The 25,431-nt window shown below is 36.5% G+C and overlaps 1 protein-coding gene across 4 annotated transcripts in view; it reads right to left on the minus strand.

Moving 5' to 3' along the window:
- LOC145695097 (ribokinase) overlaps positions 1–25,431 on the minus strand; it is a 78,889-nt gene that overhangs the window by 46,594 nt on the left and 6,864 nt on the right. For 3 of the 4 annotated variants that reach the window (XM_081771993.1, XM_081771995.1, XM_081771992.1), the window contains exon 2: positions 19,052–19,184. In XM_081771993.1, coding sequence (XP_081628119.1) covers positions 19,052–19,129 — 78 coding nt within the window. In that variant the 5' untranslated portion in view covers positions 19,130–19,184. Of the gene's footprint in view, positions 1–19,051; positions 19,185–23,854; positions 23,989–25,431 lie in introns of those variants that run through there. The other variant, XM_081771994.1, reaches the window with a different exon arrangement.

Below are 25,431 nucleotides of genomic sequence, written 5' to 3' on the forward strand. Positions count from 1 at the left end.
GAGGTTACACTTGTAATAAAACAAGACTGTGAAATTATCACTTATCGGAGTTTGAATTTCTACCGTTAATGGCTCAAGCACCTCTCTGTTACAATACTGGTGGGTCTGACCTTTACGATATTGTATAATGGCAAAGTGTTTCTCATCTTCCAAATTAAAATGAATTTAAATTTATCACATATAATTATTTCTTTGTTGCCTTACAGACACATTTCAGTAGAAAATAGGGTGAAATTTGAAAGTTTCAAATCAAGGAAAAGTAGACCAACGTAAAAGAAAAAGAGAGAGAGAGAAACTAATTTTCTATATAATTAAGCACGCCGTACTAATTGAAAATGCCCATGTAATTAAGTTTAGACTACAAATTTTATGGCCATTTTTCTCTAACTTTATGGCTTGATGGCCTTATGCTCGGAACGCTCCATATATTAAACACCGGTGTAAATAGAAAGCAGTGGGTGTAAAATTCAAAAAGAACTTTAGTTTGCATTACTCAATCTGTTTCTCAACTAATATCAATCGTTTTCGATTATTTTTACAAATCAACCCACTACCAATTTCCAATATATAGAAAATGCACCCCCGTCCCCCCGCTCATAAAAGATAATTTTAAAAAATGCCAGGACATATTCTCTTTATTTTTAATAAAGAGTCATATGCTGAATTTCAGCTCTCAGTTGAACGGCTTGTGAGATACTAAATTTTTCGCAAAAATTCGGACTTCTACTCCCCCTAAGGATATGTATTATAATGAAAGTGACACGCGTATGATAACTTCCCAGTTGGGATTGGAGCCTGATTATATACCAAACGTCAATTCATTTGACTTTGCAATTTGACCGTGATGATTACGCAGACATAGTTACTTTCAAATTTTTATGATACATATCCTTATTTCATATGTTACAGATGATTCAAAAATATTTTTTCAAGCAGTTAGCTCCTCTAGAATCTCACAGGCTGCATCCCAAAATCCAACTCCTACTATCCTATGACAATCCAAAAGTGACTGAACTTTTTTTTATTAAGAACAAATGACAACAGAAAAATGGAGATCTTGAAAGTAAAATGTAGAAAAGCTCGGTGCCCCCAATAACTACATATTTCTCCGCCCCTTCATCCCGAACTTAAAAATAAAACTTAATTCTAATATGGTTAATTAGTGAATTTATTACAGTTAAATTCCACTCACTACATGCTACAGCTACAACTATGTAACAAAAAATAACAACTGTGAAACATGTTCTGAATTACTATTAGATTTCTTACGCTATTATTAAACATATTAGAATAGTAAAAGAGGATTGTTCGTGAAATAGTATATTTGCTTTTGATTTATAACTTTTTCATACGGAAAAAATTAAAATATTATTCAAGTTTTAAACTTTGCTCTCTGCAAATATGTTGCCCTCTAGGCAATGGGACCAATGTGAAATGTGGACTAATGTGGACTAATGGGAAATGCTGCACTGTTAGCGGCGCTGAAAACTTACGATTCGATTCTAATATCGAATGATTTCGATATCTTTATGTCGCTACGTAACCACCCTGGGTACTAATGGGAGCTTAATTGGACTTGAATTGAAAGTAGAACTATTCACCTAAGCGACCACGAAACTATGGATTCGATACTAATATCGACCCGTTTCTAGCATTTTTGATATGTATCCCGACAGTACTCTTTTTCCAGACTGTAAGAAATATAGTTAAAATTGCTCTAGATATATATGAGAATTATGTTGAAATACACACATAAATCCACTTTTATATTCTGTATAAATAGAGAGTGAGCGAGCGAGCGAGCGAGAGAGGGCGACTCAAGGCATCACCACTTCCACATTGCAAAAGCATATATCAGGAATTGAATTGAAAATCTATGTAAAGACTTTCTGCTGTGGCATGCTTCATAAGGACAATTCCAGTCTGCTCACGTGACCTTTGGGGTTCATGAATTTTTTTTGCGAGCGTTCCGACTTTGGATTCTCTGTTTATACTTTCTCTTTATGCATCGAATAACTTTTCAAGAACATTAATGACATTCTGTATTATGAATGTTGAGAATTACCCTCTATATGACAAATAGCTGCAAATAAATACACTACATGATTTATTTATTGCTATTGAACCAGTTTCTTAACTTGTATTTACATCCTCATATATAATACCGACCTACTGTGAAAATTATCTCAGATGTTATATTTTAAACATAATAATTACTATGTTCTGCAATGATTATGTTATATATACACAACTTATGTATTCTAATGTAATTATTTTATATAATTTTTCATGCATTGCGGAAAATATAATTTAAAAAAAGGATTAACCTAGACAGGATTCGAACTCAAAACCTTATGATTTGAAATCCGACAGCTTACCAATGAGCTAGCACATGGACTTCTAGAACCATGCTTCTAGCGATGTATAACGGATATCAAGATAATTATGACATTCATATCCATTACAAACGCTGTTTCTGTTCTACTTTGACTTTTATTTTAGTACTCAGGCGATTATTATATTCTATTTCTTAACTTTGAGCATTCTTTTACATATGGAAAGATTCTTTAACGTATTTAAATGTTCCATTACGTATGGAGAGCTAAATGACAAACAAGCATGTGCTGAAATTTAAAAAAAAAGGTTTCGAAATATTGTATCATTAAGTATTTCAATCAATGTTGCTTTTTTAAACACTTGGTAACAAGTCTTATTATATTGAAAAGAAGAAAAACACATCTGCAAACTTTTTCCCGATTGCAAAGGCTGGCTTGGAGGTTCGAACCTGGCTTACTTTTTCCCGAAGATACCCGAAGCTGGACTTAGAAAACTATTGCCTCAAAACACCAGTAAAGAATGCGCTCAACCTTTTTGAGACAAGGTGTACATAGATTAGGCAAAAAAGTAGTGGCAACACTGCTGTCACGTCAGAGGGCTGTGTCTCAGCACTACAAGAGTTCCATAGCTGATAAAGAAACGTGAGACGATGAAATGTGGTGAGTGATAACAACTGTGTGCTACTCAGTCAAAAGCAACAGTGCTGTACAATAGAGGAGGAAAGTAGAAGCGCCATAACAATATGTTTTAGAAAGACGAACAAAGTGTGTGGATCAAGATTGAAGTGGCATGTTGGCGCGGTGCACAATAATATTTTCAGGGACTTCATGACACCCTTTTCGTAAAAATGACGGAACCACTTTGCAAGAAGCACTACGAAACAAGAAAAGTCATCATCCGTATCATATGGCGGTCCCTGGAAGATATCGACAAAGATTGACACGCTGACGGTATACAACGCCTTCCACACGTGTGACAGAAGGTAATAGAGATGGGAGACTATTACAATGAAGGGATAAAACAGATGTTTTTCTGTTCATAAAGCCAGAAACGAAGAACGCGTTGGTACTCAATACTGTTAAGGTATGATGATAGTTATTAATGGAACGTACTGATGCAAAATACAAATTTACACTGATTATTTTGTTCCATGTAGACTAATGCAGTTTCCAACATATCGGATGCTTTTAGTAAGTATCCTTTCTCGAGGATCAAAAGCGGCTCAAATCTACTATGCAACAAGATCATACGCTTTATGCATTAACTTCAGTGTTTATATACATATATATAAATTTGGCGTATCAATACGAAGTAACGTATTTATTTTAAAAACTCCCAACTAGTTGGGGCATCACATTTCTGTATGTCACCCTACAATAGTATATCTTTGCAAATATATTAAGTGCACTTAACAAATTAACTATTATTCTGTTTTCATTTTAATTTTTGCAGTTATTTAAGAATATTAGCTTCTTCTGTGAAGATCCTGTTAACGTGGTTCATTACACTGAATAAACGACATCCATGAAACCAATGGGATGTTCAGTGTAGCCATATCATAGTGTCATTCCTATTGGTCCTTTTTATAATTTTTCGTGGCTGTCCAAAATTTTGTAATAAAAAATGCAATGAAAATTCGGAACAATAAAATTTCATCCTTCACGAAATTTCTTGTTCGTGCCAAAACACTTACATTGGTATGATGGAAAGGAATATCAGCACTAGATTGAAAGAACACTTAAGGAAGGTCTGGAGATGATAAGATCAAAAACCAAATATACTGGTCATGATATTAAGATTTTGCACCGCACTTCATCATTAATCGAAAGGAATGTTTCTGAGGCGTATAATGTCAGGAGATTGATTTAAAAAAAAAAAAAAATCCAAACTCAATGTCCATAAAGGCAGTGAATGGGAAAACACGATTACAATACTTTTTTCTCTCTCTCTTTCTTCTTCTGAGCCTTTTTTCCAGTTAGCTGGGGTCAGTTTTTCGGATCGCTGTCCTCCACCTGTTTCTATCTTGTGTCATATTCGCTGTGACACCACATTCCACGATATCAGTCTTAAGACAATCTTCTCACTTGTTCTTTGGTCGGCTTCGGGCTAGCTTCCCATTCACTTCTATAGCATCTACTCGGTCAGCTATGTATTTCAAAGGTCTTCTTCTTACACGCCCAAACCATCTCAGTCTACCTCCTTACAATTTTTCTACTATTGGTCTCACCTTTACTGTTCTCCGGATTACTTTATTCTTAATTTTGTCCTTCCGCGTCATTCCACACATCCACCGCAGCATATTCATTTCCGCAACATGCAACTTCTGTTCCTCTCTCTTCTTCGTCGTCCATAAGACAAGTCTCACTCTTGTTTTGTAAACTTTTAAGGCGTATTGGTACAATACGGTCACACAACACTCCTGCCAATTCTCTCCATTTTGTCCAACCACTGCTAATTTTGCTGTTCATATCTTCTTCACTCCTGCATTTTCCTGCAGAATTGTTCCTAAGCACTTGAATTTCTTTGTCATTACCACCTCTTTTTCGTCCAGTCCGTCCTATTCTCAATTACATTTTTCCTGAAAGGACAATGTAGAAATTCGTTCTTAGTTCTACTAATTCTAAGTCCTTTGCTCTCCAATGCTCCTCTCCAGACATCTAATCTCTCTTGCAGAGCTTTCTTGGTCTCATTCACCAGCCCGATGTCATCCGCAAATAGCATATTCCACGGCGCTAACTCTTGAATATCCTTTGTAGGTTCGTCCATCACAATTGCAAAAAAGTACAGGTTAAAACTTGATCCCTGATGACGTACCACTTTAACTCCGAACTCTTTTGTTATTCAGCACACGCCCTTCACTCCTGTCCTACATCCATTATATATATAATGAATTATACAGATGTATGTGTTCGGAACACATTTCTTCTTCAGAGTTCACCAAATAAGATCCTGTGGCACTCTATCATACGCTTTCTCTAGGTCGATGAAAAATATATGAAGGTTTTTCTGGTATTCTCTGTACTTTTACATTAGCATCCTAAGTCCAAATATTGCATCCGTTGTCAATCGCGCTGACATGAAACCAAATCCGTTCTCTGTTATTTCGGTCTCTTTTCTCAATCTTGCTTCCATCACTCTCCCAAAGCTTCATTGCCTGGCTCGTAAGTTTTATTCCTCTTTAGTTACTACATTCTTGCACATCTCCTTTGTTTTTAAAAACTGGTACAATGTAGCTGCTTCTACATTCGTTTGCCATTCCCGTTTCCAATATTCATTAAAAAGTCGAGTAAACCACTGCACTCCTCCTTTACCTAAACTTTTCCATCTTTCGATAGGGAGATTATCCGGTCCTGGACATTTAGCACTTTTCATCTTTCTCATGGCATAACTTCATTAACAAATACTACACAATTAATTACTATAAACATAAAACTCTATTATTCCGAAATATTACTCTAAACATTCGTAAACAATCAATAAATGAACATGTAACACATTACTAAAAAATGAGGCAATTTAGACACAGTATGAGATGAGCACAATATTAAATAAATTAATATTATAAACTTAATATCTTTATTACTCCGAATTCTCATTTCGCCTTTCAGTACAAACTGTGGACATTCACAAAATATCAAATGAGTAAAAGCACCAACATGAATAACAATATATGACTACACTGAATTTGTCATTGGTTTCATGGATATCGTCTATTGAGTGTAGTGGACCACGTTAAGAGGAAGTTCACAGAATAAACGAGCATTCCTAAATCCCTGTAAATAAACACACACAAAAAAGTTACAGTAAATGTGTTAAATGATTTAACATACTTACATGGGTATATTATTGTGAGATGACGTATAGGAGTGTGATTATTTATTATTATTAAGTATTCTGCCTTTTGGAAGGTCCTGGAACTAACTTTTCTCTTTTGGGGGATGGGGCTGGAAATGTTTCTTACACGTTTCTCGTCTTCAGATTCCTCTTTGAACTCCTTATGTATATATATATATATATATATATATATATATATATATATATATATATATATATATATATAATTTATTTATTTCTAGTTTTCAAATCACCGATCAATGTGTTCTTCTGGGACTGTCTATTGTCGCTTCCTGCATCTTAGGGATGGGCACGATATTGAAAATAAACTTCCAACAAGTCTGAAAAATCCCTCTCTCTCTCTCTTCCAATTTCTACAATAAGTATGAAACATGTTCCAGCTAGCCTCGAAACCATGATTACACCTCTTCCATCGAGAGCTGGAATCGCGATAGCCCAGATATAATCACCGTAAGATGAAAATTGAAGATTATTATGACTACTTATGTTAAGCTACTTGAATCATACACTTTGGTGTTACTGGTAACGACTAGTGAAATCCAGTGATTGAATGATATAGAATACTGTATTAGATCTTTTTCAAATGGCAAAGATATTGAAATTTTATATTTAAAGTTTACAAACATAAACATTATTCATCATCTATCTATTAAAATGCTACAATAGCAATTAAAAGCGCCTGAGCTCCAGCCTATAACTTTAGCTTTCAAATCTTTCATTTACGGTTATGTGTGATTTCACGTTTAACAGATACAAACATTTTAAGTATTTGTACTTTAAATAGTCTACATTAGTTAACTATATTTTTTCACAAAGTTTATGATAAAAAAAATATTGTTCAACGCCTTTGTATTTTTATAAGTCTTCTCCAAAATCAATGCAAATGAACTGTGCTACCATCTTTGGAGTTCTTTTAAACTATATGTTTCTGAAAGTTTGTATGTTTGTGGCCAATCATTTCGACAATGAGATCTCGGAAACTACAGACTCTAGAAAGATGACGTTTTCACTGATCGATTGCAAATTTTGCGTAGATTGTCCAGTTCTAATTGAATATTTAAAGAAATATGACCATTATTTCTTTATTACATTTTTTAGGGTACACTGGAAGCCTTGAAATTAAAAAAAAAAAAAAAACTAAAGCATCATATCCTATGCGTTATACATTCCAACAGCAGATTGTTGTTTGTTGGAGTTGTATATGTCTCAGGAGTTTGTTTCATGGCCAAATAATGATGAAAAAGGAAGGATAACCATTTCTCGAGTCTAAGATAAATCTTTATTTTTGGAGTGTTTTGCCCAATGAACACCATATATAACTGACATTATAATTAATTGTATATGTAATGTATTTGCTTATTACATACTGCGTGCAAGAAGAAAGAAAACACTGGTCATACATGAATTAGAAACTCCAACCGGAAGTAGGCTCAAATCTTGCAAACGGTGCGACACATTGAGAAAACATAATCGAAAAAATCTCTCCTTTATGATACCCCTTGCCGATTTTTTTAAAAATCAAGACGTCTTTCACTTGTGTCTGTAAAGGGACATGTACATATGTTGTGAGGAATGAGAAGAAGATTTATGCTCATATGCGAATGATGCGCTGTGTAGAGAGCGCAGGTTCAGCTAGTTATACTCGAAAAAGACAAACATGAATTTGAGATATTATCGGTAAACTCACGTCAGAGGCTGTTACAAATTTGACAACATTGATTACTTTGGTGGCCTTCATATATCTGAATCAGTTATTGTACTTACGATTCCTTTTGTGTTAGTTGTGCAGCTTTACTTTATAGAACTTCCCCTTTTTTCGAAATCACTTCAAAATGGTATTTTCGCACATCACTTTTTCAGGGTATGGGGGGAAAGAACGATGAATTGCTGCGATTACGTGCTCTTCTCGGCTATGAAACCTCCAGTATTCTAGTCGTGAGCGTATCTTGACCACTCTCCCTCGGCACTAGTGCAATGGAAGCTTGGATCGCTCGTTCAGTATAAACGTCACAGTAGACTCTTCATTACGATAAACACGCAAAGATCATCGTCGTGAATCTAAACACTATCACTGACGTAAATTTAAGTAATGTCACTATAAAAATAGCTGCAAGCAGTTCTAGTCACTGATCGTTTAAGTATGTAGACTACTTTACTATTTTTATGTGATCTGAACTATAGATACGTAGAAGCAGTAGTCACTTATGAGAATTAAAGCCACTGAATATTAGCTTAATATGGCATCCACGAAGCACCTTGCTCTACGTGGCTTTCTCGAGATCGGAATCGCGTGGACTGCTGCTGGCCGGTTCGGCCATCATGAATTTCCTCATAATACTCGCTCGTGATTGGTAGAAAATGTCCACTTGCAATAGAGCTATTCTAAAATTGTCAGTCCACAGTCTTTGAAGAGCCCTGCAGTACCTCGGGAACGAAACCTCTCTCACGAACACTGAATAATGAACTATTGTTCGAATTGCGTATCTTTAGAAGATTATCAGAAGTAGCTGACGCCGAATTGTCACATGCATGAACCCTGCGACGCAATAGCGTTGGCTTGCCATGGTCCAAAAATTATAATGTTCAAAGAACATAAGGAATTAAAAATTTTTAGGATTTTTTTATTCTTTCTTTAATAATAATAATAAAAAAAAAAGCCCTCAAAATGACAGTGACACTTCCTACTTCTCGCTTTTCTTCCATGTTTCTTTCTGTGGCGGTATAAAGACAAGATATGTTTAATTCAATTGACCTTCCTACGAAGGACCCTAAAAGTGTCCTCTTCCCTTCTATCCCTTTCAAAACATCTTCGTTTGTTACATTCTGTCCATTTTATCTTCTCCATTTTCCTCCAATATCACATTTCGAAGCTCTCTAAATATTTCTTCTCTAACTACTGTGATCTCCAAATCTCTGAACCATATAGTACAATACTCCAATACTTGACCAGCTTCTTACTCAGTTCAATATTATGCCTGCTAGTTAAGAGTTTTTTTTTTTTTTTGCCAAATCTCTTTGATGCAATAAGGTCTTTCGTCAAAATACTTCCCAGATACTTGAAATTATTGACCGCTTCAAGTTCTTCTTCTTCTACATTGACCCGTAAGGGCGCGTTTCCAGTGGATATATCTCATGACTTTTGATTTTTCGATGTTTATTTCCAATCCATATAGTTTGCCAGTGTCAACTATTTTGTTAATTATTTCCTGTAGTTTTCCTTCGGTTATATATATATAATAACTTATCATTGCATACCTGATCTTGTTAATGATCTACCCTCCAATCTTGAAATCTCCAATTCTCATTAAAGCTTTCTGCATTAAACATTCACTGTAACTAACTAACTAACTAACTCTATGGTCTATGGAACCCGGAAGTTCAATGCCGCGTTCACAAAAGCTCTCCACTGACTTCTATCCTTAGCTAACTGGATCCAGTTTCTACTTTGTATACCAATCTCTGCGAGATCCATCTTAATATTGTCCTCCTATCTGCGCCTAGGTCTTCCTAATGGTCGTCTTCCGATTGCTCTTCCAGTCAAGACGTTGAAGAATTGGGGCGGCATATTACATCTCCCAATCTCCACTGACTGACTCCTCTCCCAATCTCCACACTATTGGTTTCTCTCGCTGTCCTACTTACCGGTTGCGAATGAGTCGTCAGTCTCTCCAGTTGACCTCGAATTTCTTTTAAAATTTTCAGAAGTTTGGTCCAAGATGATGAAGCACAAACACAACTCTTCTTATATTTCAAGAACTCGTTCTGATATAATTCTCATCACTCCTTTCCGGAATCCAACTTGATCTTCCTTCAATATCTCCCCATATGAAAATGTGACAAATTCCAGGCAATGTTCTGTGCACGTACAGGTACATGTGACTTTAACAGGTACTATACAGGCGCCTGTACCTATAAAAAGCATATTAGTTTCCCACTGACAGGTGAATCGACCTGTGGCTATAAACATGTGATACATGTGTAGATGGTGTTCAATGTCGGAAGTTCTCAAACATGCAATGAAAAGTATCTGTACATATCAAGGAGACATATATAATGTACATACACCAAGGTACATGCATAGTACAGGTCCATGTAATATACCTGGGACATACAAAGGCAATAGGTATGTTCAAAAACATGATTCAAATTGATGGCATGTGCCTGTAATCTATCAGTCACATCCATGGGAAATGCTAGTTTTTCCTCTTATGGCCATGTACTTAACATGTACATGTAAAACACATGCAGAACGATAGAAAAAATGCAATGTAAATTACATGTTTACATGCGTAAGTTAGGAGTGAAAAACATGGAATGTACAATACCTGTACATATAAATGAAAACAGGTAAGGAACATGCATCCTGGTGCATTGAATGTCACAGGTGCATGTATTGTACCTAGCAGACCTAGATAAAGCGTACATGTACAAGGAATATAAGACAGGTAAATCACTATGTATCGGAAACTACATGCCACATGCATGGGAAATGCAAGATTTCCCCCGTATGCCCAGGTACTTACTATGTACATGTAAAACACCTGGAAAGTACATGCAGATGGATGAGACAGCACCTGTACAAATAAACGTAAACATGTAAGAAGCATGCGCTTGACATAAATTATTTTGTGATCTTCGACACCTAAGTTACAGATCCGGATAGGGGAAGGGGAGGTAACTGGCACGGCAGTGGTCAGGCCCTGTGTTGTAAAGAAGCCTACCATTTCTGTATTCACCTGGTGTAACTGCGGAACTGCAGTCAGGGTTGCCGCACGCTAGAATCGATACTAGAACCTTCTGAATGCCAAGCTAACATTCTACCAATGAGAAATACCTCTTCAGTTACCTACATGCAGGTTGAAGATTTATGATAGTAACAAGTGAGTTTCGTTTCAAAGTGTGAAACTCATGTAGACTTCCAAAATATGCAAATTCAATATTCACATCGGAAATCGTAGACATACGCTTTTCGATTTCAATAGATGGATAAGGTCAGAGATAAGACTTACTGTTAGAACAATAAATTGATATTAAAAGGTCATGTCCAGCTATCTGTTACCACTTTTGCTCTATAGAGATTTATATCGAAACCAGAAGTAGCAAACTTTTACAATTTCCGGTGTTTATAGATACGTTTAGAGATAGTATATTTTCTTCAGATGCTGCTGAATCAATTTCCGAAAACAAATCTGCCGCTGTAATTTTTTTGACAATGTTGAAATCGGAAACTTGCTTTCTACACCTTCGGTTGAATACAGGATAAAGAGAAGAAAACAAACCTATTTTTTTGGACCTATTTTCCCGTAAATTTCACCATTGATCTTACCGACCCCGAAAACTATGGATGCGACACCAGGAGCGTCATTTCAGATTTGGCTTGGCAGGGGGAAGGGGGGGGGGAAGGAGAAAGATCTCTTGATATAACTAAAATTTCGCGTTTTTTGCTGATTTACTACTATTCTATTGATAAAATCTATATAAATCTCAATAGCCCCTCCCTGGCCCCCCTAAATGACGCCCCTGTGTGACACTAATATCGGTCATTTTAGACTTTTTACATGTCTTCCTAAATCGCTGGTCCCCTGTGACTCCTAGTTCGAATTTGAAAAAGAAAGAAAAAAAAGCTTTCTTTGTCTCGGGCCTGGACCAAGGTACTCGTGACCAAACTTTGGTTACTTGTGGTCTATACGTCTGGCACCCAGGCAGCGCACACACACACACACACACACACACATATATATATATATATATATACACAGGGTTATTACAAATGATTCATCACGTTTTAGAGTCTTATAACTTTAAATATTTAATGTTTACCTATTTGTACTAATAACCAATCGAAAGAGCATACTATAAAGTTTTGTTTATGTCATTGCAGGTTCCGTTATGACTTACCAGGTGGCAAGGTGATAACAGTTTGCAAAATGGCGAATAATTAACAGAACACATGTTTCTTACATGTTACTATACATGTTTTACATCTGCTACATGCAAGCAGCAGAGGTTTTCCACACCCGTAACATGCATGTGGCATGTACCTGTCACATGTACAATTTTTATAAATTCTCCACCTGTAACATGCATGTCACCTGTATGGTTTTTCCATGTTCTCCACCTGTTACATGCAAGCACCAGATGTTTTCCATACCCGCAACATGCATGTCACATGTATGGTTTTTACATGTATATATACATTACATGCAGTTCTTACATTTGACATGCATATTTTGTAAATACTTTTCACATGTACCAGGTAAAAGCTATTTATCATACACGCATATAACTTGTGTTCAGCATGCATGTTACAGACATTATACATGACACGTACATCACATGTTCTATACTGGTACAGCGGCTGTACTTGCACGTCTTCTTCGTTGACAGGCACTTTACATACGTTTTTATGGTAGATCTATTAGGGTATCTACCGTACAAATACATGTGCAGTAATACATGTTCATGCCCTGTACATGTTTGCTCAACATGCATGTGTACGGCGTTCCAACTGGGGTCATTTTCAGGCACCTGCACATGTGCCTGTCCCACAGGTGGATAAAGGTCCTGTGTTACATGCGCCTGTACATGTGCCTGTTATTTTTTAATAAGGGTCTTCTGTCTTACTTTCCAGTCGCCTGTTTAGTATGCGTGCAATAATCTTTCCAGTGTGGGAAATAAGGCTAATGGTTCTATGATCTCTGCAATTCTTTACTGGCTTTTTCTTGGGCAATGCCATCATTGTAACATCAAGAAAATTCTTTGGCCATTCTACAGTCAGGTAGATCTTGTTAATAAGTTAAGACAGTACTTTCAATTGTTTCCTAATCCCTTGAGCAAATCTGCTGATATGTCGTGTGTCCAGTGGTCTTCCTCCTTCGTATGTCTTTTATGGCTTGTATTACTTCACTTTTCAATATACTGAGTTCTTTTTCTTCATCAACCACTTCTTCCTTTGCTTCGATTTCAATATCTTTGGGGTTCTTCTGATCATACAGATATTTTATGTATTTCTCCCAAATTCTAAGGATTCTTTGATGGTCAGTAACTACATGACGTTGTTGATCTTCAATTCCAAATGTGCTTATACTTTTGTTAAATTTCCTTCCTATTCCTTGTACTTTTTGATTCATCAGATCATATATGCGCGCCGGTGAAGTTCCATTATTTCTTCACATATCTATTCCATGTACCTTTTTTTAGCTTTGTTCGTCTCTCTTCTAATTAATTACTCAACCTTCTGTATTCTTTGATGTCCGTGGTTTTCGCCTTTCTGCGTTTCTCCATCTTTTAAGCATCGCTTCAGTTGCCCATGGATCTGTCAGTGTTCTTTCCATCCCTGCTAATGTTATTGTGGAGTATGTCTAGTAGAAACTATTTAACTTTTCCCCAACTATTTTGAACATTACCTACCATGTCGCCCATGGCATAGAATTTTTCTTCAATCTTTTCTTTCACATCATTGTCCATGTTTCTTAGTCGCTCTTAGTTCCATATAAGATTTCTCCTCTCATCTCTCTTGTTTGACTTTAACCAGATTTGCACTTTCGCCACTAGGAGATTGTGATCCGAATTAATGTCCGCTTCCGGTAGTGTCTCCGTACACTATTCCTCAAACGTTGCTTGACAAGAATGTAATCGATTTGATAGCGTTTCTTATTTTCTGGACTTTTCCATGTGTAGAGCTTGGTTTTTCTTTTCTTAAATCACGTGAAATTGAATTGAAATTGAAAACTGAAAAAGGCTTTATTCAAGCGGGCGAGGTTCAGCATATTGCTGCTCTACCACCTACCCCTTGTCAAAGAAGTACATTGAGTTATACAAAAAAAACATACAATCAACTGAGTCAAAAGATACGGTTATATATAACAAAAATACAGGTATACATTAAGATAAAAAAAAAAGAAAAGAAAAGAAAAAAGTGGTACTTTTAACAAAACACAGTCACACGAACAAGTACTACAAGTGAAGAAAGAAAAAAAGCATACAAATACAAACATGAAAACAAACACAAACCGATCAATACCATAGAGACATAATAAGTTATACTTGTGATTCACAATGCAGGGGGGAGGGTGATGAAATATTTTTACAACGCATGATTATTTAATAAAGAATGTGTACCAAGTCAAGTCTGATTTCATTTACGTGGTTCAAGTGATAGAATACAAATCATGAGTACCTGAACTTACATTTTGTTGGCTGAGTAAATAAATTTTTAACATTTTCTTGAAAGAATTAAATGTTTTAGCTTCTTTTACTACATTTGGTAGAGCATCCCATGACCTTGGTGCTAATACTGAAAATGCCGCAGTGGTTTGCTTGAGTCCATGTTGTGGGATATCAAACGTATTTCTTTTGCGTGTTAAATGAGTGTGAATAGTTGACCTAGCAGTGAGTTTCTTATATAAATACGCGGGACGTGTTTTAAGAATTTTATAAATGAGAGAGCAATAATGCAAATGTCGTCTTCTGGACATTGTCAGCATGCTATTGCTGTTCACAATAGGCAAAATATGATCGAATTTTCGTATGCTGTAGCAGAAGCAGATGCATGAATTTTGTACTTTTTGGATCAGGATGGCATTGCTTTTTGTTAGAAGCGGGCCATACACAACATCACAATAATCAGAGGCAGTATCAGCATTTGTGTCAGGAGTAGCTTGGTATCTTTGGACAGACAGTCTCGTATTTTGTACAAGTTTCTTAGTATTCCTAGAGCTTTTGAACACTGAGTAGAGACGTGATTATTCATAGAAAGTTTATCATCAATTTGTACTCCAAGACTTTTTACACAAGGTGAATAGCTAATGTTTGAGTCCATTATTTGTAATTCTAATTTGTCAGGAATAATTTTATTAAGTTGATTAGCGGAGCCTAGAACAATATAAGTACATTTTACGGGATTAATACCAAGACCGTTATCAATACACCAGTTACTGATAGCCTTAAGATCTTGGTTAAGGAGTCGAACAACTTGTGGTAAGTCCTGAGGCAAGGCTTTTATAAACAATTGAGTGTCGTCTGCGTAACAGTACATCTTTGAATGCTGTACAACAGATACCAGTTCTGCAGTGTATAAGGTAAACAAACTGGCCCTAAAATTGAGTCTTGTGGAACACCTCTATCAAGAACAGCAGCTTGAATCTCTATCAAGAACAGCAAATCACGTGTTCTTTACCCATATCATGTTGCTTACAGAAGTCGAAAAGCATTTGATCCCGTGCCTTTCTTCTACTTACAAGCAAGGTTTTCCAAGTGTTACACTCCGATTTGCTTGAAACTCGTAGAGTGAATAAAGGAATCAAAAGTATGACATACCTTTTTTAAAAAAAAAAAAAAAAAAATATCGGCCAACGTGGGGGATGAAGGGATAAGCACCCCTTAAAGTGTGAACATAGGGCAATATGACACCTTTCAACAAGACCAAAACTAGCAACGCACAATGTGGATTTGGTTGAAACTCCTGCAGTCATTAAAGGAATCGCAAGTAGGACATATGTGCTTTTTACATCGGCCAACGTGGGGATGATGGGGATAAGCATTCCTATAAACTGCAAACATTGCAATATGATACCATGTAGGAAGGCCATAACAAGCAACGCACTCTGTCGATTCGCTAGACACTTTTAAAATTCGTAGAGGAAAAAACAATAAGGGGAAAACATTGTAATAGTAGTCGATACGTCTGGCAAATCGCGAATCAATTACGTAATAGTCGTCATCTGCATGCAATATCAGAAGTGCTATGAATTCCTATTGTTATGGAGAGATTTAAGGAAAACAATAGATGGATCCCTTGTAAATATTGGCCAAGGTGAGAGATAAGATTTAAATTCGTTACTACAGTTTGAATTGTTGTTTGTACCTGTCTCATAAAGCAATATCTTGAGTATTTAGAGCATGATTGCATCACACGATACTAGAAATTAAATGATAATTACGAAGAATTCATAACACAATTGGACACTGGATTTAATTCGCTTTATCTTTGATAAGGGTGTTTTAAGTGGAATGTTATCTCGTATTAATAAAAAGATAATTACGCCAGAGTAAAGCGCCTATGAGAGCAGTATGTTCAAGTACAAATGTGCCGATAAGTTATTAGTGAACAGTGGTTAATGTGTTAATCGTATGCCTTGTGTTTTATATATCATTGATGACACGCACTGAAGGTATATATATGCACAATAAGGCATGCTTATCATTATGTTTATTGGGCCGGAATAAGTCGAAGCTATAGGGTCCTATTCCATTAAATGTCATTCGTCTACTTCCAGCATATTTTGTTATTATAGACATTCCAGAACCACCTCTAAACAGGGCAGAGACACACCTTGCACCCTACCTCCGGGAATTGATCAATAACGCTGCAGATAGAGCCATGCGAATATACAATGAAGACGTTACTGTACACTTTGATTTGGACGAGGATGCATGAAACCAAATCCCATCACCTACTCTGGAGAAGTGGATGAAACTTATGAGGAATATGTGCGGAGGAGAGCATCGGGGACCTGCACTGATATGAGTGTCAAGTCTGTGGACTTGGAATATAAGAGGAAAGCAGCTGAATTATCGAAGAGTGGAAAATGAAAGAGACTGTCGTTACAGTCTGTTATGCGACACTACAGGAAAGTAACTTCCTAAAAACAGTTGCACTTTACTTTACATTTATCTATTTCCATTTTTAAATTTTGAAGTTCGCCCGCACGTCGTAAAGTTCATACGTTCCAGATTCCTATGCTGAAATGAAAGTTATTATTATTATGTCACGGACGCTCATCGATATCATTGTTAAACTTTCTCCGTGATTGTACTTTTAGTTCAATATTCTTCAAAGCACATTCAACGAACAACGAAAGAAAATGATGGATATTTCAAAACTAAATTGTGATTAATTAATGAATTTTTTATCTGTAAAACTGCTAATGTATCGTTGCCAAGCACTGAAGTCAGCTAGCTTTCACAATTCAACATGTAAGATCCATGCATTGACAAATATGATGACAGAAGTGAATTTCAGAGGTTCACGTCTTTACGTATTTCACCACGAGTACAGGAAGTTCCATAACCTCGTCTCGAATCGAGTAACAAAACTACTGGGCTTTCCAAAGTCAGGGCAGTAGTAGCTTCCAAGACCTATCAGGAGGAACACCTTGTTACTAGTGTGGATCATATTGTTCATCTAGACGACATCAATAAGAAAAGGTATGTACCTGTTTCATATTTGTCAATGCCTAGTCATGAGTGAAAGCTTGGGAAGTTTCAAATAGATACTACTGATCAAAAATACACACATTAAAAACATACTCCACAGATCCTATTCTTTTATTTCAACCGAAATGATTAATCACGAATTTATTGATGTACAAACTCATCGATGTCTAGATTATTAAGAAAGTTTTGGTTATTGCTATGACACCTCTTGCATGTAGATCATAGATAACTCAGCATAACCACAATTATTTTCCCTTCTGATTATTCTTCCCGGGGTAGTCCCTACCCGGAGATCCGAACGGGGGACTATTTTACCTCCGGAATGTTTTACCTCAGGAAGAACAATCATATTTATTTATTCTTCTCCTTCGTCCCTCCTGGGAAAAATATAATGTAGTATTCCTATTTCCTTTCCACATCTCCATGTCGTTGACCACTTTGTGGTTCATCCGCCTTTTACGACAGTTTCCCCTCCTAAAGACAAGAAGGTGCCCTGACCTCCATCCGCTTAGAAAGCAGGCGTGTGATATCCCCAACATAATCGGGAGCTTTAAGAAAAATATGTTACTTCGTATTAATACACCAAATAGGCTGGATAGTAACACTGTTCGCGTAGCTAATAAGAGAATGTGCGGTGATGAAATGTGACGAGTGCTAACAGCTGTGTGTTATTCAATCAAAAGCAACAGTGTCGTAAAACAGAGGAAGAAAGTAGAAGCGCCATAACAATATATTTTGGAAAGAGGAACGAAGTGCGTGGATCAAAAATGAAGTGGGACGTGGGCGCAGTGCTCAACAATGTTTTCAGGGAAAGACCTTTTCGCCAAAATGAAGAAACAACTTCGCGTGAAGCACTACGACACAAGAGAAACATCATCCGTACCGTATGGTGGTCCTTGTGGTAAATCGACAAAGATAGACGCGCTCAGGAGGTAAGACTCCGTCCGAACATATAGCAGAAAGTAATAGAGATTGGAAGCGATTACAATGAAGATATGTAATAGTTGCTCTTATGTGCATAAAGATATTTATTGTATAGTATGATTGAGCCGCTTTGGGTCCTTGAGAAAGGATACTCGTTAAAAGTATCCGAAATACTGGGGACTACATTAGTCTACATAAAAAAAAAAAAAAAAAAAAAAAAAAAAAAAAAAATTCAGTAGTGTAACATAAAAGATCTTGGACGTCCAGTTGGAGGTGTAACAGAGAAAAGTAGAATTGCGTTCGATGCAACAATAAATCTCGACTCTCGAATAACAACAACTCGAATAAATAAGTTTTCCTTAGCTTTCAGGTCTGCGACTTTTATTTATTTATTTTTTAATGACTACCCCGGAAAATGGTGGTTTGAGACTGACTCTCGAGCGGACTACGGTTGGTTAGGAAAGACTAAATTTTAAATTTTAGTGAAGGAATTAAATTTTTTCGGAGATCTTAATAGGTAAGCCAAGACCATAAGTTAAAAAAAAGAGTGCTAGCTACTCAGTTACACTGAAGTACAATAATAAAAAAAAAAATCACAACTAAAAGTAATACAATTGGAACTCAGTAGATGCTTCAACATAAAAAGCAGTCATAAAAACATGCATACAGTGCACATCGAAAAGTTGCTACATAAAGTTCTGAATAATGGTAATCTTACCCTTGCAACCATAGCTGTATCACCTCCCAGTTTAGCTGCGGCAATGCACTGGTTAGTTCCTTTTCCACCGTAACCCATTGCGAAACGATTTCCATGTAAAGTTTCACCTGGTTTAGGTAATCTTGGAGCGTAACTGTAAATAATAACAATAATTTTAAAAATCAAGATACGTTGATCAAAAAAAAAAAAAAAAAAAAAAAAAAAAACTTCATTTATTGTGGATTCTTACTTATAACCGTGAGAATAATTTTATTGTTGGGATTTGATGATTGTCTGAAAGATACAAAGAAGATTGTTTGATGTGATTATGTCTAGACTTTCAAAAAATACAACTAAATTTCACATAACTGTGTTCTGCTCGTTATTACTTAAGAAATCATATTGTTCATCATGTTCAACATAAATTATCGTTATCCAGCTTTTTTTTACACATTTATCTTATTTTGTTTCAGCTGCAAATATAAATGAACGAGAATTAATTGTTTTGAAATTAAATAAAGCACTAAGCCCCCATAAACGCAGTATTTACGTTTATGATCTGTATTCGTCAATACGATTTTGGATCTATACGATCTATTTAGGATTTACGATCTATAGCGGATTCAAAATATGCAGGAAAAAATTATCATTTGGAACTTAAATATATTAGATAAAAAAATTACATACATGTGTATATAGAGTAAATTAATATGAACAACAAAATTTTTGACACAATACTCGAATTCAGCTGAAGAATCTGGAAGTAAAACCTGTTTGAAATCGAAGTTGAATTCATATGGGTGAGCAGTTATTATTGCAACAAATAGAAAGAAGTAGTGGTTTATAAAATGATTGCAAGACACAGAGTGTGTACTGTAAATGCAATATTCACTTTACATTCTTATGTAAAAGATTATTATTAAATAGGTTCCGAATTACCATATCAGTCGAGTTATTGTATTCTAAATAGGGTATAACACCAAACTTTCATCCCAAAAGTGAATGCGCTCAGTAGGGCTCATGGTACAACTATTCGGGGGAAGGAAAAAATAATGGGCATGTTAGGTACCATCTTGGCATTTGCCTGGTGTGAATAAGAAAAACACAGGAAAAACGTTACTCAGGATGGCTGACCAGGAAAAGCTGTTACATCCTTGCGACCAAGTATCCCACCGGGAATCGAATCCGGGGCAGCTCGCACCGAAAGCGAGAACGTTAACGACTACACCACGCAAGGCCACACAAGAGATTCATAAAGTTCTGCAAATTTACTTTATAGAGTGGATGATAGTCAACAAAGCAACGCTTAAATAACTCAAAGTTGATGGCCGGAAACATACGGGAAAAATTGTTTGAGCGAATTCAGACTAGGAGAGCACAGCAGATATTGAAACAAGAACAACAACTAACTTAAACTCACATAGCCTAAAGTTTTCTGGATGTAAATAGACACAGTGCTAAATCCTAACGAAGTTTGAATTATTGAAAAAAATGTTCGTGATGGCTCTCCTAAAATAAATCTGCATATCAGTTCAGTTATTATGTAAATATGAAAGCTTTCAGTTTTACGTTTCACGATTATGCTCTGTAGGCTAAAGGAGACTGATGATTAATGAAAGAAAATAATGAAATGATTATGTGTGGGAGAACCCATGGACACATTATCCAGCACAAACTAACATGGTTTGTGATCGAATTTGGCAACCCTCGCCCGAAAGGTGAACGCTCTACCACTAAGCTACCATGCTCCCAATTGTTACGTAGTTACTCAGTCGTTATGTCTTACTCATAATGAAACTAATACAGGGTTCCTACTAATCTGGAGAAATCTATTTCCCTGACTTCTCCCTAACTTTTCTTGATCTTTGGCACAAAGTTCCCTGACTTTATGACAGGTGTCGGATGACGTTGACATATAAATAGGAATAAATAACGGTGAGTATTTATATATGAGAGCATTTATTCTATAAAGACAAATAGTAATTAATTGCTCATACGTACAGCAATAAAAACCAAATAGGTATTATAATGGTTGGCTAAGGTGAAATTGTTGTACAATTAATGTTAGAATAAATATATTTTATAACATTTCCCTGACTTTCCCTGATTTCCAGTCTCCTTCCCTGAGCTTCCCTGGCCTGCACCATTTTCCCTGTGTTTTTCCTGACTTCCCCGACCAGTAGAAACCATGTAATAACACATGGTAAGATTATTATTATTAGTTTAACGTTTCAAGATTATGCTCGGAAGGTAACGGTGATGATAATAAACGGAAGGATGGAATGAAAATAGGACAACCTGGAAGAGACCCCACGTACGTATACAGTGTTCGTCCACTATAAGGCTCACTTTGCGCAAGCTGGGGCCCCATCCAAGAGAGGTGAGAGCTCTTGCACTGAGCACCGCGGTCCCACATGATTAAGTTCGTGCATATTCCAATCGTAAACACATTCTCTGTGTGACGATTCACTTCGATGCGTAAAAGTTCTTTAGACACGGATGCTTTACTGTCCCGTATGGCGTTCAATTGCCGCTTGTGTTTATTTTCAATTTTAAACTTAATCTCACACTATTTCTCTTTCAAAAAATCTAGGAATTACGATATTCTTTCACACAGCTCTGGTCTTTTGCATTTTCTGGTGCTATCCTAACCTGTCAGTTTTTACGACATTTATATTTTGTATTCATTTTAAATGCTGAAAGGTTCTTCGACCTATCAAGGTCTTTTAAACGTAAGACGAGCTGAAATCGGGAAACATTTTTTGATTTTATACCGGGAGAAATCAGAAATTAACATTCCCCCCTTTTTTTCAGGTTTAAGACTCTGCAGAACATAATATTTTTATAAGATTTAGCGTTGGTTGAAGGGACGAGAGAAATTAAAATTCCTTATTTTTTACAAATTGAGGAAACCATAAAATGACGACAGCAATAATGCAACACAACATACACACGAGGAAAGTTTACGAATGGACAGATGGACTTGCATGATCGACCGGCTTTCCTTAATAATCAATTTGGTGTCACATATGGAAGCAGTTATTTTTGCCACAGACTGCTGTTGAAGGACATTGAAGAAGCATTCTAGCATTCGCATGGGGCTATACAGAATATAATGCATGGGCGTTTGAGGATTCGTAGAAAGGCGTGCAGCTGGGCTCCTCATCAACTAAGTTACGAATAAATAAATTTTAAAAAGTGCATGGGAATTGCGATGTATCAGTTGTGCCTTTATGTACGTGAATGCGATAAGTTCCTTATGTCCTTCGTAACAAATAATAAAACAGTATTACCCGGAAAGAATAATTGAATCCACGATGTGGAAACATCTGTTTCTACTCGTGAAAAACATAAGTTTAAAAGATTAACAAGTGAACTGCTGTGGAGTCCTACTTGTGAAGTTTACTTCCATCCTTCCTTTTAACCACTGTAAATACAACCGCATAAGCGGAGACACTACTTAAGCTTAGAGAGGCCATTTAAAACATGGGGTACGTTTTTTACATAACAACGCTCGTCCGTTGAAAAAGCGACTGTTGATCTCTTACGCCACTAGCATTGAAAAATGTCTAACTCAACGTATAGTTCTGATTTGGTGCCATTGGATTTTCACCTGTTTCCATACCTCAAGCGATATCGTTGTGGGAAACAAATGTATAATCCAGTGGCACCAAATCAGTGCACAAGTAGTGCCAGACGCAAAGCCTGGAATTCTACCGCAAAGCCATGAAAAATTTTATTCTGCGTTTAAAGAAATGCATGAACAAATATGGCGATATGTGGAGAAACAGTGTATACCCTACACCTCTACGCTACTTTCTGTCTTCAATACAGTCTACGCAATAACATGTGAAATACTCATTTCTATCTTATTCTCCTACATAAATACTGGGTTGAAAATAGAATAGCACGAAAATGAAAATTTTTACCTTAAAATGAAATATTAAGAAAAGAAGCGAAAGAAAAAGGGAGGGAAGGGTCAGTTTATATTTACGACTTGACTTTTTTGTAACTGTATTAAAAATTGGCCCGTTGTTTATCGCATTCTGAGTTATTTCCGAGACAGGAAAGGCCAAGTCTGATCATCTTCAGGCACAAAAGTTGTTACAACTGCGTAAATTTATGAGTATCCCAATTTCACATATACACACACACATATATATATAATCTTCGGGACAGCCTTAGAGGGCTCTTTCCCCAACCACTGCTTCTTTTCACCCCCACAACCCTCGGTTAGTCCTCGTGAGCATGTAAGCTGTCACTGCTCTCAGTGTTGCCGTACTTCTGTTCCGCTTGGATAGTTAAGGCCCGGTACAAATAAGAAAAAAGCTTTCCTTACTATTTTCAGTTAACAATAACAATAATAATAATAACACTGCTAATTATCAACTGAAAAACTATGAAAAGCATAAAAATAAGGAAAGAAACCGAGTTGAAAGTTCCACGTAGTTCTAAAACAATGAATTAAAGCAAATGTTTTTTTTTTTTTTTTTTTTTTTAATACGCTGTATGCACTTATGACTAGAGCAATCAACGTGAGACATTTGACAATTTCAAGCACAGATAACACAAGGGTGACTACTATCGCCTTTACTGCATTTTTTAACGGATTTTACTATTTCTGAATTTAATTTTCTTTCAATTTAGTTACGATTCTAAATCGACACTAAAAATGGAATAACACAATTAAAAACAGAACCCACTCCTGCTGCGTCGGAAGAATCTGCTAGTTTTAGAAAAAGATTGGCTGGAAGATACTGGAAATTAATAAACAGAAAAATAGAAACTAATACTGTATTTGAAAATAAAGAAAACAGTAATTACCTTTTACTCCGATTCTGAGTCAGAATTTGTTTGTTCACTTTCTGATGTGCAGTCTTCAATTTCCACTATGAAAGGGGTAGTGTCCGCGTCATCAAAAATATGCTGTAGGTCCCGATAACTGTCTTCGATATTTTCTACGTCTCATATAGTTAATCTATTTTTCACTATCAACACTATCACACGCAGATCGCAGTATTTCCAGTAGTTCGTTGACAGGTCGTCCTTTGAGGTTTAGTGCCGCGACTTTTCGCATAATTTCTGACCACACCATCTCGATAGGATTCAAGATGCAATGATGTGGAGGGAGTCTCAATACTATATGCCCGTGGGATGCAGCCATTTCGTCAAAAACGAAGCGCTTTTCATGCCTTCCCTTTTGTTTATTTATTTGGGGAAGAACTGGTTTGATTGGCACGGGACTAGGGACTTCAATATTATGAGATATCATATAATTGATAATGGATGCTTTGTTCCAGGAAGAGTTCGGCTTGGGATTAATAATTCGTGAGTGGTACGAAGTATTGTCAATGACTATCACACTCGGTTCCTCCAAACGCATCAAAACAGAATTTAAAAACCAGTTTTCAAAAATATCTGAAGTAATTGTTCCATGAAAGTCTGCAGGGGCTTCGACCATTTCTTTGCGGGTCACGAAAAGCGCATCTTGAAGAAAGCCAGACCGTCCCCAACAATGCAAAATAACAATTCGTTCTCCTTTTCCTCCGGAAGTCGCAGTTATACAATTTTCAGTGTCGTCAGACCAGCTCTTCATTTTACACGTGTTAGTGTCATACCAAGACTCGTCTAGGTACAAATCACAATAGCCTTCCCGTCTCAGTTGTTGGATCATCTCTAGATATCGAAACCGCCACGCGATAACTTTCTGAGATTCAGCCCTCGCAAGTTTCCTTCCAATAGTCTTGTACTTGAAACCCATGCTATGCAGAAGTCTGCTTAGTGTTCTGCTGCTATATGGGAACTCGTAGTCCGTTCCGGCTGTCTTTTGTTTCATAGCATGGGTCAGTTTTTCTCTTGTGGGGGCTTCTCCGTTCTTATAAAACTCATATATTGTACGACGCGACAAGACGTCGATTTTATCAAAGGGAAATTTAGTTCTAGCTACATGTTCTGGAACATGGAAGCTTTTCAGCTGCGGCAAGTGACCTGTTAATAAAGGCAGAATACCTATGATGATGACATTTTTTTTTTTTTTTTTTTTTTTTTTTTTTGTAGGAATTTCATACTGCTCTAAGTCCAAATGAGAAACTCTCTTCACTGTATTCACACTGACACCTGTTGCCTCACTAACTAATTTGTGGATGTTCTTATGATATAACATACCGTTGTTACTTTGCACGATATCACGAACAAAACGTCTAACATTCTGCACAATTTGAATGGTTTGTTCCGTAACTTTCCTCCCTTCCCGATAACAGATCTCTTTTTCTTCGGCGTTCTCTCTTCAGAAGTACTTGCAGTAGGCACCTCGTCAGGCATCACTTCATGTCCCGTCGCCGATCAGCCATGGCCTGAATATGTTCGCCATTATATAACGAAACAAATAAGAATAAACACGA

The sequence above is a fragment of the Thermobia domestica genome, chromosome 9 (assembly GCF_964235325.1).
Source record: "Thermobia domestica chromosome 9, izTheDome1.hap1.1, whole genome shotgun sequence".
In the NCBI taxonomy this organism is placed as follows: Eukaryota; Metazoa; Arthropoda; class Insecta; order Zygentoma; family Lepismatidae; genus Thermobia; species Thermobia domestica.